The sequence below is a fragment of the Eutrigla gurnardus genome (assembly GCF_963514095.1).
Source record: "Eutrigla gurnardus genome assembly, chromosome: 15".
In the NCBI taxonomy this organism is placed as follows: Eukaryota; Metazoa; Chordata; class Actinopteri; order Perciformes; family Triglidae; genus Eutrigla; species Eutrigla gurnardus.
The window spans coordinates 7,289,320-7,301,216 of NC_139938.1; the positions used below are offsets into that span (position 1 = coordinate 7,289,320).

The following is an 11,897-nucleotide window of genomic DNA, read 5'->3' on the forward strand; positions in this document are numbered from 1 at the left end:
CATTTTTTTTTTTTGCACACCTGACCGTGACCTTTTTGCTACAAAAGGTCATCACATCATCTTTTCATCCTATTAGACATTTGTGTGAAATTGTCAAAATTAGCATATGAATTATTGCGTTATCGCCAGAAAGGTGTTTTGTGAGGTCACAGTGACATCTGACCTCCAGATCGAATCTGTTCCCTTACGGGGTTCCTGAGACGGCCAGACAACCTGAACACACACCGTCTCCTAGCATGGCCATCACCGGCAAGGAGGGAGCAGTGGCGGTTCTAGACCAATTTTACTGAGGGGGCCTGGCTGGGGCCAGAGGTTTTGTCAGAGGGGCACATTCAACCCGGGGCGTATTATTAGTTCCGCCTTTTGCGTCGGCGTAAAAGGCGGAACTGATAAATACTATATTATTCTTCGTTCGGAGGGGGGGCCACAGGGAGGGAGAGGAACTTAATATGAAAAGACATTGCGTTGCTTTTGTTATCAATTATATACACAATGCTGCTGTTGCATGGCACTGTAGGTATTTATCATATCCTTCCCCTTTAACCAAAGATGAACTGAGAAAATGTTGCAAACTGAACAATAAGAGGAGATACAGGCCTCACTTCAGTATTTTAACCTCCATAGATTTTTTAATATATTACACTTGGTTTATTTAGGCACAAAACCCAAAGTCAAAATTGTGTAAATTAGGATAAATGTACTGATTGATATGCTTTTAAAACTTTGCTGTGTTTTAAAAGCAAATAGCATTTTTTTAATGTTAAAGTTGAAATGTTTGCGTATGCTTCTATTTATCCTACTCAACCCTTAAAATTACAGTTCTTGTGTACATTCTTTGGTTTAAATGTTTTACTATAATTTTGACCCCGTATGTTTAGCTCCTTGAGATTTAATTTGTATTTTAACGAGTGCTATTCACATTTAATGCATTATTATTCATAATAATAAATGTAGTTTGGCCACTGAATTTCAAAGGTCTGATTTACTTCATAAAAAGTAAATCAAACATTCACAACAACCGCATAAAATCATCCATTATTATCAAATTGTTTTATTGGATATTGAACTGATGAAAGCCATTCAGATTTACGATCTGACAGTCAAATCAACATGAACTCACAGAGTCAAGACTCGAGCTGTTTTTCTGTCTCAAGTTCACATCGTGACTTGTTGTCCCTTTATTGGCTTAAGGATGTTCACGAGTCCCGACTGGACCGGATCAAACCGCTGCAGTTAAGACTCGACTCTAACAGTGAGACATTTCTCATAAAAGATGGTTTCTGCACACACCTGACCTGCATCATTTATGACCTTCATATATTTAATTTAAACTATACCATTTAACTTACAGAAACATAAAGTCACATTTTAATAAAGAGAACACATTTGCAGCCAAGCACTAATGTGACAACTGCTGGCAGCCGAGCTCATTGTCACCGAGTGCCAAACGTATCAATCAAATCAGTGCTGCGACATTCCTGGACTCCCTACAACTTCCCCAGGGTGTGAGTGAAATGTAGCATATAGCTAACATTAGTTACATTTGACAAAGCCTTGGAGCTCTTCCAGGAACTTGATGTACTCTTGATGCTCGGCGGCGGTGCTCAGCTCCATCAGTTCATCAGCGAAGGTGTTATCAACCCCCCGGTCGGCCAGGAAGTCCATCAGGTGGTCGTACAGGGCCTGAAACGCAACAGCAGTGAGGTCATCATCAGCAGGCAGAGGACAACATGAACATTTCATCTCACGATCACCCTGAGCAAATTCATTATATACGAGATATTATCCCGATAAACATTAACATATGCTTAAAACAGATGCTTAACATGGAGATAAAACATACTGATCTCATTTTACACCACATTTTGTTGAGAAACAAGTATTTTCATGACTTCAGATAGGACACAATTTAGTGAACGCCGTTTTAAGTGAAAAACAATCTGCTAAATAAGATAAACATAAAAAAAAGGATAGATTAAATACAAAAATAGCAGTATTGGATGGCTGTTTCTTACACAATAATTCCTTTTTTTTTAAATCATGCTCTATGTTTCGACAGCAAGCTAGAGAGCTTTTTTTTTATTTATTTTTTAATAATTCATGTGATGATATTCACAATTATCCATCGTTTTTAATCAAGATTCAGGATAAATCCCATATCATCAAATCTCTAATCATCAGTTAAAAGGACTCCTCTTAAAGACATAATGTGTACTGTTGTTAATATAATTCTAAATAAAACGTACCCAGTCCAGGGAGTCTGTGTTGAGTGTGTAGCTGGTCTCCTTCCACTCCGTGTCGCCCTCAGGCTGGAAACTGACCTCACGAATGGCAAAGATGTCGCTCTCCTCTTCTCCTTCACCATGACTCATCTAAAAAAAAAAAATGCAAATTCAACTTTTCTATTGAACTCAAACGGTCAGAGAGAAAGGTCTGCTGTGATGCGTTAAAAGTCCGATCTTACCTCGTCTTCAGGGAAATGGCAGTCAAACACCAGGGAATGTTTTGCAGCCTGTTTTGTTACATCGACAACAAAGTTGGGTGTTGACACAATGTCTGGCTGTAAAGAGAAACCAAGTTATGATCATTAAAGTGCTCACGTTGATGCAGACAGCTATAGTCAGTCAATTTCTCTTTTCAACACATTTTCCTAAAGCCTGGATGACTCGGCACCGGGTCCACTACTGTGACGAAGTTACAAAACGAAACACGATCAAGATGGTTGATTTATAGAAGATATGGATGCTCTGTTGTTAAAAAGCTTTCAGAATCTGTACACCGATGATCATACAGTGAGGATAAAAAAAATAATATCTTTGCTATATTGCATCTTCATTTACTCTGGAATGGTAAGAGCTTTAGCTTCTTACCTTTTAAATAAGACCATTATTACACATACAAGACTTATGGTTCACAAGCTATTCACTATTCATTTTGAGTACGTTATGTTTTTCATTTCTTCCCAGCAATGAAGCTCGATATTAACCTGGTTTGTTGTAACTCACCTCTTCTTCTGCTGCTGACTTCTGCTGTCCTTGATCTGCCTCTTCCTCAAAGTTAGGAGGGATGCTGTTGTTGACATTGAATGTGACAGTGATTCTGTAGAAAGAAGACAGGCCAGGAGGTCATGAGTGTGCCCAGGTGTCAACAAGGAGGGACTAATAATCACAGACTGCACCAGCCTCACTTTTCTCCAGCAACATTCCTCGTGAGTTTAGCCTCCGTGCCGTTCATCTCCAGTTCCCATCCTCCAGACATCTTAGGGAGGGTTTTGCTTTTCTGGATCTTCGCCTCCTCTTTGATTTCGTCAGAAAGGAAACCAGCAAATGCTTTGTCACCTGTTTAAAAAAGGAACAAGACAGTTATGACAAAAACAATTGTGTTGGGGAAAATCCAATCGTTGTAATTTCATTAGCTCAGTTAATGGAGTCTAACTGCCTGCAGAAACCTTTCAAGGCAACCAACCCTCGTCATTTCCAGCAGGCAGGCCTACAACAAGGCTACACGTTTCTACCAGCTGGTCTGGAGAGCATGCATCCTCTGACAACGTTAATGCATAACTTCTCATTGCTAGTGCCGATCATGGGTCTGCTACCACACAGGACACACAACGCTACTTGTATTTATTTTGGGCAACTGTTACCAACAGAATATGCACAAGCTGGTGGCTTATCTATTCTGACCAATATTAAATATAGTTACTTTCTAATTGTAATTGATATAAACATCACTGGATATAAAATCTGCCTTTTAACCTGAACCTGGATACTTCTTAGAAACAGCAGTTATTCTCTGTCATGCGGGACGTGAAGACACCTTTCAAGGTGAAGCTAACTCGGCTGTTCAATGAGAGGAAACATCCACGCCGGACAGGCTCGTGTTGTGTTTTAGGGGTTAACTGTCTTTCGAAATAAGAAACGTGACGTTTATTTGAGCGACATTTTTGGCATCTTCTCCACACAGTTAAGCGCGTTTCTCTCGTTAATAATTCCTTCATTCAATAATTATTATCAAAAAGTACCTTCCGTATGCAGTCCTCCACATCCACACGACACCGAGGGAGTCGACACTTTTGAACTGAACAGTTTGGGCCTGTATCCCGACGAGGTTCCGTTGTTACTCAGCATCCAGAGAGACCGGGTGAAGGGCCGAGTTGTGGCCGAACTTGGGGCGCAGAGTGTCGGGCAGCTGAGAGGCAGCGCTCGCGCTGTGGACGTGGTGACGGAAGAGACGCGAACCGCGGCTCCCACCGCGCGGACGACCGACTTCAGCATGGCGGCGTGGAAATGTGAATATATGACTCTGACGGCACACAACGACCGGCTAGCTCCCCGTTACTGCTGCTGTAATATTACACACGTGTGGAAGGACACATTGACCTCTCGTAACTATGAACTTTACACCGGAAGTAATACTTGCTAAGCTAAATATATAAAACACGATTATTGCCTGTCAAAATACGAGCAAATCTGTATGAATACGTTGTATAATGTTATAAAAAATATTTTTAATGTCATAGGTAATGTAATGTTATTACACAAGCTTCTTCTAGACAGTCTATAGTCACAACCTATCCTATAGCGCCCCCTGCGGCGTGATAAAGAAGAAGGTTACATGTGTTATGATTTTATAATGATGGGAAGTGAATGCAGAATCTGCCTCCTAGAGACGGGAGGATAGAACACAACATCATTACAACAAGGACGTCATCTCATACAGTCAGAACTGTTTGTGACCCACAAGAACGGCTTCTTATCTATGAAAAACAACAACCCAGACATGGACATCCTGCCATGACGCACTTTGAACGACAGCCCCTCATTTGCATAATAAAGCTAAATTATTAATAATAAATAAAATAATGTATGAAGAAATGTATAAAGAAAATAAGACATATGGAAATATAGAAATATGGTTAGGGAAATAAATACGTGCATATATATATATTGTTTGCCAGGTTCAGTCCTCAATAATCCTGGAGGGAGAGGTTGCATCATTCTATAAAAAGCATTTTTCAGGGTAACAAGGTGAATCAACTGCATCATTTAGACATGAAGCCCTGTTGCCAGGAGATGGCGCTGTTTCCAAACAGCAACACTTAAGTTGTCCTTATAATAAAAAATAAATAAAACAAATCAGTGAAATGAATGCATCATTTGTCACCAGATCATACTACCAGGTTGTAAACATGAATGCTGTTTAATTAATCAATACATATACCAGTCAATCTCAATATGACTGAGTGACTTGTGTATGTGTCCACTGTGTCCAAAAGCTGTGACTCCGAGTCTGACTCTCATGTAAACATACTCTGTGGGACGACTGGATATTTATTAGAAATTAGACCAATACTTATTATGTAAGACTAAATATAATCATAATAAACTAAAACACATGCATTAAATCTTTTCCTGAAAAAAATAATAACCACATGGTCAGAATGACGTGTAAGCAAGTCAAACACTGAACACACAACCTCTTTGTAACATGGTGTGATGATTCTCTACCACAGATTAATTTGGTATTTTTAATAGTTAGAAATGCAATTTATTCAGGTTACAGTATTTATTGTACAATCCTGAGTAGGTGTAAAAAAAGAGAAGAGGAGCATCCATCCGTTTCTTAAACATGGTGTGATTAACATTCTACAAAGTATGAAAGACCTGAGGGATCAGATCGTGAACTCTAATCTCCATGCATTGCATACATATGTTGTCAGCGGGGCTGAGTGACAAACAGAGCAAAGAGTAGAACCTGGAGAATAAGGCATGCTACTTCTCCTGATGTGCATGGATTTGGGAAACTGGTGAAACAATCATGTTGGGGAGGCATGCACAAGGTGACAAGACAAGTGCTGCATGTGGAGTAATTCTAAAAGTGAAGTCATGTCACTGTGACATGTAAAAACCTCATATTCTATATTAAACTTTGGGGATTTTCATATTTCTTTGTATTTACACAGCCTGACAGATACATCTACTGTCCTTGCATATATAAAATCCTTTAAGACCACTTTGTATGAACCCAAAACTACATGGTGGGAAAGGTTAAGACAAGACCGATTTACTTAGCTTCAGAGAAGCTAACATTTCCAAGACGGTTAACTCATTATTTAAACTGACACTGAAAAGAACCACCAGCCGGTCGACTATGTGTATGAATCTTGTTGGCTAGGTGGCTCCACAATCAAGTACATTTTGTGAAGATGAGCATATGGAGAGCAGCATTCTACCAAGTCTGATTTGATTGAACAGATAAATCATCTCAGCCCAAGACGAAGCTAACTGAACAACCCGTGAGGTTATCTGTGCTGTTAAAACACATGCAGTTGTACCAATCGATGCATGACATCTTAAAAATACTTTTTTTTTTTAATCAGGTGGCCGAATGGCAAGATCAAGCAGAAGAAACGGCTAAAAGAATCTGAATTAGTCGTACAGGAGGTCAAAGGTGAGGCCTCGATATGCAGATTTCTGCTGCAGTGACACATGCCAAATGCTTGTGAACTGGGAGGTAGTGAAATCCAGAGAAGTATCCGTTCTGATTTGCATTAGTTTGAAATCAATAAGCGTCTTTTATCCAAATTCAGCTTTGTGAAGAGAAAACATTTTCCAGTTTTACAGTCACTGGGTGTTTTGAAGACGAGAAGAGCCTCCGGTCCTGTTTCTCTATTGGTTAGCTCTTGCTGGGGTGGAGCTTGCGACCAAAGTACTCCGGCGCTGCGTCCAGCAGCCAGTCGGCGTCCACCAGACACAGGTCTCTCATGTAGCAGCGGGACGTGTGCAGCAGCTCATTGAAGACCACGTACGCTGGCTTGGCCTGGAAAAGGACGGAGGACGGGTGGATGGCCACAGTCTGGTGGGTGTCCAGAGCCAAGTAGCTGCCGTCGGGTTGCAGCTCGGCCGCGTTGACGAACATCCCCTGGGCAAGGCAGCGGCGTACGCTGCCCGTGTCCGCCCCACAAGACTCCAGCTTCATATTGAGCTGAACAGAACAGGACGTGTTAGCTCAAAACGCTGACCTGCTGGCAGTCAATCTGTTACAGTATTTACTTTACAAAGGTTTTGTAAAATATATTGTATAGCTGTTGAATATTTAAAACCGTTTCATTTTTCATAGAATCGATGCAGTGGCACCAGCTGGGCTTTCTGCTAGCTCTTCTCTCCGCAGACCGCGACTGCTACTTAGGTTTTGTTTCGCTCTAAATGTGATGTAAATGTTCACCCCTGGTTTCCAAACAATCCTAAATATGAAATAATGTCCCTCCATACCATAAAACATTCCAGTGATGGATTTATTTTTATTTGATAGTTGCAAAAGATATGAATAATTGTGTAATTTACTTTGATTTTCCTGTTTTGGCAAACAAATAATTAAAGATGAAGAATCTTCTCCATGGGTGTATCTAGTTAGACATATCTATACTGAGGTAAATTAATCTAATCTGCTCCTTTTCCCACACAGAACATCAACAGTATTAAAAAGGAGTTTCAGACGTGTACCTTAAGGCAGATATCTTTGAGTTGTGCCTGGACGTCTTTCACCAGACCCATGTTCCTGCTGTTGACAAAGTTCTCCCGACACCACTCCTTTAACAGTAGAAGTACACCGGGTTATGAAAGGTAGCTCAGCAACATGAGGTCATTTCAGGATTGTGCTTCGTCAAAAACATTCTCTTCCCCTTCTCTACTCACCTTATTCCCACTGACTTTCTTGAACGCTCTGTAAATGTTGAGCAGCGTCATGTGGTCTCCTTCGCTGGAGGAGAACTTCTTGCGTGCAGCGAGCACCTCGTCGCGCCGGGCGGGAGGGTTGTACAGTACGGTGTCCACCGACAGCACAGACACGATGCTCAGAATCTCCTCGGAACAGGAGTAGTCGGGGGAAAGCAGGATGGTCTGTGAGACGCAGCAAACAGGGCAGCGAGACGTTACAACAGATCCCGTCTGGGTTGTGCGTATGACCCGTGTGGCTCTGTGGCACACAGGCTGTCGCTTCCTTTCAGCACACACACAGAGCAGAATGCTATGCAAGTCACAGCACGTTTTATTACCTTGGCATATCTAGGCTCCAGAGGGAAGCTTGCCATCTTCTTTCCCAAAGCAGTGAGGAAAACCTGACCCTCCTTCCTGTCTAGAGCGCCCAGCAGCTCTAAATGCTCCACGGCAGAGCGAACGGCCTCTGGTGGAAACACAAGCGGTTACTGCAACAGACCAACCCTCCTGGTGGACCAGAGGTGATGCATGATCAATAGCATGGTACCTGGAGAAGGCTTGGACATGAAATCAAAATTCATCACATCTGGAATCCCTAGAGCCATGAGCTGCAGCATCACACTGGCTAAGTTACACCTGCAGCACACAGGAAACACAACATTCAGTCACACGATTCCAGCAGACCAGCACATGCTGAGGTGTAGGCGTCCTACAGTACCTCTGGATCTCAGGTACAGTCATGGGGATGAGGCTGTCGAACTCCTGCTCGGTGTAGAGGCGATAGCAGGAACCGGAGTCCTCCCTGCCGGCCCGACCCGAGCGCTGCCAAGCCTGGGCTTTAGAAACCCGCTGCACTGCCAGCACCTCCAGCCCGCTGTCTGAGAGTCACACAGCACATGTTCAACAAGATCAGAGCCAAATAACAACAAAGACAATATCTACTGTTAAAGCATGTCAAGTATTACCAGCTAAAAAAAACTACTGGCCCCTGTAATTGATGTATCATTATAATGATGTTGCTAGACTGTTACTCCTGACGTAACAATGTGAAAGCAGCAATTTACTGCTTTCTATACAGTTGGGTAGTTTAGTCGAGTGGTCCCCAACTTAACGGTTAGTTTCTCCAAAAGGTTTATTTTTTAGCTAAGAAAAAAGCTAAATCATTCTTAGAAAATAGCTGATGTGTTCCCAGATTGCTTTTCAGCAAATGGGCTGTGCCTCTTTTGCTCTCCACATGGAAAATCCTGCTCAAACGTGATTGGTCAATACTACTTCTGACGGACTACAAATGGAAACCATAACGCTTCTGAAACCACTATCTTGTCCTACGACAGAGATCAACTCTCCACTGACTCTCGCCTGGAATAAACTAAGTTCTCATAAAAGGCACTAGTCATGATTAGGCACTGCAGGATTCAATAGAATACTGTGTGATCAGTTAACGTTGATGTGACAATGTGTGTGAAGACTGAATCTACTAACCAGGATTAAACCGTTTAGCCTTCACCATCCCCGTATCGATGACAAATTTGATCCCAGAGATTGTGACTGACGTCTCGGCGATGTTGGTTGAGAGGATGACCTTCCTACATCCCTGAAAATGGTAGAAAGGACAATATTCTGTGCGAGGACATTAAATATAAAATAACTGCAGTAGACTGCAGTACATACAGGCTAAAACGATAAGAAAACAATGTACTAGTGATGTACTGTATGGCAAAAAAAGATGAAACAAAGCCAAAAATGCCTTAAATGCAAACAAAGATTTTTAGGTTTTCTGTCTAAATATATATATATATATATATATATATATATTACAAAACACCTTTGTGTACCTTGGCAGCTGGCTGGAAGACCCTGAGCTGCTGTGCTGGGGGCAGTGATGCGTACAAAGGGATAACAACCATGGGGCCACAGCCGTCAGGCAGGTGCTTGGCGATGTCACGACACGTCCTCGCCAGAGCCTCGATCTCCTCCTGACCCGTCATGAAGACTAAGATATCATGGGACGGAGGTGCCTCCTGTGAGCAAACAACAAGACTGCGTTCTGTTCTGGTGTCAAGAAGAATCGTCACAGGATATGCACGCGCAGGAGAGCACTGTTTCATAAAGCTAACGCAAAGAGAGTATATTGTTTGGGCTTCGATTTAAACTGGAAACAACTGATTACACATGAGGGATTTCACAGATTGTTTTCACCCAGTGCAACTATTGATGCAAGGATTTTCTTCCTCACACATATTGAAGACTACTTGAGCACCGGGAGAATTCCTGATGCCCTTTTCGGTGTTAATATGCAATAATAAACGTGTAAATGAGAGTGTAAACAACACTAGGCAGATTACATACAGAAACTCCAGAATTGTATGAATATTTATTCCCGTAGCTTTTCTTATGGAACTGTTTTTAACAGCGTAAACTGAAGACACAATAAGGTGACAGTACTATGATCTGTTGTGAATGTGTACTGTGTAATGGGGTTCTTTTCCCAGTCCGGCTCTGACCTGATGGATCTGGAAGATGGAGACGAGTGCAGCCTGCAGGTAGTCTGACTGGGTCTGCTTGGTGTAGTAGATCTGAATGGGATGCTGCCTGCCCTCCAGGTACAGTACGGGCGACTTGTTGAAGTACTCGGAGAACAAATCCACATCCATCGTGGCTGACATCACTATGATCTGCGCAGGTCACATAAAACAAAGAGTGTTGGCTCAACGCAGCAGACGCAGTGAATTGGCTTCCAGAAATGAATGTAGAGGAAGCGTTTCAATCTCATGCTCTAATTGACACCAGCACAACTGGAACGTCTACCTTCAAGGGAATCTTATTAAGTTCTCTCCGCCGGCGTTGAGCAGTCTTAACCACGCCGAACAGCACGTCGGTGTGCACGGTGCGCTCGTGAGCTTCGTCCAGGATCACCACTGTGTAGCGCAGCAGCAAGGGGTCGCCGATGGCCTCGCGCAGAAGCATCCCATCCGTCATGAACTTGAGCTTCGTGTCAGAGGAGGTGACATCCTCAAAGCGCACTGTGTATCCAACCTGGAAAGAAGTTTGTCCATTTACTAGAAACTGCCTTTCTGTAGGTCAAGTCAGGAGAGTGTGTTGTGACCTCACGGATACACAGGGTAGGTTTCAGGTGACACTGACTGTAACTTGTAAGAGCGGACTAAGCAGGTGTGTAGAAAAGCTGTCTATTGTGCGTACCAGCTTGCCGAGCTGAGTCCTCTTCTCCTCTGCCACCCTTCCTGCCAGTGAGATCGCAGCAACTCGACGGGGCTGAGTGATGGCGACGATGCCCTGTCGTCCGATGCCGGCCTCATACAGATACTGGGGGATCTGAGTGGTCTTCCCAGAGCCCGTCTCCCCTGATGTGTGAGACAGAAAGAGTAGAGTCAGACAGAGTTCAGGTGCCACACTGTTAATATGTAGAAATTACATTTTCGGACCTTGATGTTCACTTTTGATGAAACAAAACAAGGATTTGTTGAAATGTACCGATTAAAACGGAAGGGTACAATATTACACAGCTGACTACATATTTATATTTTAGAGTGGACCTTTCCTTTAACTGAGCTGCACAACAGTGGCTAACATTGCAGCATCGTGAGCTAACTGTAGCTAGGAGCGTTTACCTATTAGGATAGCATTGTGAAGCTGTCTCAGTTGGTTCAGTAGCTGAGGTTTCGCCTGGTAGATGGGAAGCTGTTTCCTCTGGACGTCTAGTGAAGTGGTTGCATTTCCTTTTCTAGGTAGCAGCATTCCAGGCTTATTCTTATCGAGGCGGAAAAAAACGGACCCCGGCTTGAATTTCTTCGCCGGAGGAGGGTCGGGGTCGTTGGGCATGGTCTAGAAAAAGTGTCTCTGATAGCGGAACCGTTGCAGCTTTTTCCGGAGATTTCTGTAACGTCCAAAAGAAACAAAAAAGTATTTTTCATGCTCACACACACGCAAGCGTCACTGCGGATGTTTTGCTTCCTCTGCAAAAACGTCCCCACGTGGTCAGACTCGGCGCAGATGTTTGACGTCAGCGCGGTGGGTTTGGTTTAACCGGAGTTCGGACTGTCAGGTAAAATGAGCCTCGCCTGGAAGTAGACGAGAGCATATATAAAAATATAAAGTAGGCCTATAAAATAACACCATTTAATATATGTAATGTATGAACATAATATATGTATATAAACACGA

The 11,897-nt window shown here is 42.7% G+C and overlaps 2 protein-coding genes across 2 annotated transcripts; both read right to left on the bottom strand.

Annotated features, from left to right (window-relative positions):
* Positions 1-1,040: 1,040 nt before the first annotated feature.
* c1qbp (complement component 1, q subcomponent binding protein) lies at positions 1,041-4,381 on the bottom strand. The gene is made up of 6 exons (XM_084028563.1): positions 4,022-4,381; positions 3,188-3,338; positions 3,006-3,099; positions 2,465-2,560; positions 2,247-2,372; positions 1,041-1,683 (listed from the first exon to the last, which is right to left on the bottom strand). The coding sequence occupies exons 1-6, from the start codon at positions 4,272-4,274 to the stop codon at positions 1,534-1,536; spliced, it is 870 nt and encodes a 289-aa protein (XP_083884689.1). The 5' UTR covers positions 4,275-4,381; the 3' UTR covers positions 1,041-1,533.
* Positions 4,382-5,275: 894 nt separating this feature from the next.
* dhx33 (DEAH (Asp-Glu-Ala-His) box polypeptide 33) lies at positions 5,276-11,683 on the bottom strand. The gene is made up of 12 exons (XM_084028800.1): positions 11,345-11,683; positions 10,917-11,077; positions 10,524-10,751; positions 10,220-10,390; positions 9,551-9,736; positions 9,198-9,309; positions 8,434-8,593; positions 8,263-8,351; positions 8,054-8,181; positions 7,695-7,898; positions 7,503-7,589; positions 5,276-6,984 (listed from the first exon to the last, which is right to left on the bottom strand). The coding sequence occupies exons 1-12, from the start codon at positions 11,553-11,555 to the stop codon at positions 6,676-6,678; spliced, it is 2,046 nt and encodes a 681-aa protein (XP_083884926.1). The 5' UTR covers positions 11,556-11,683; the 3' UTR covers positions 5,276-6,675.
* Positions 11,684-11,897: the final 214 nt, after the last annotated feature.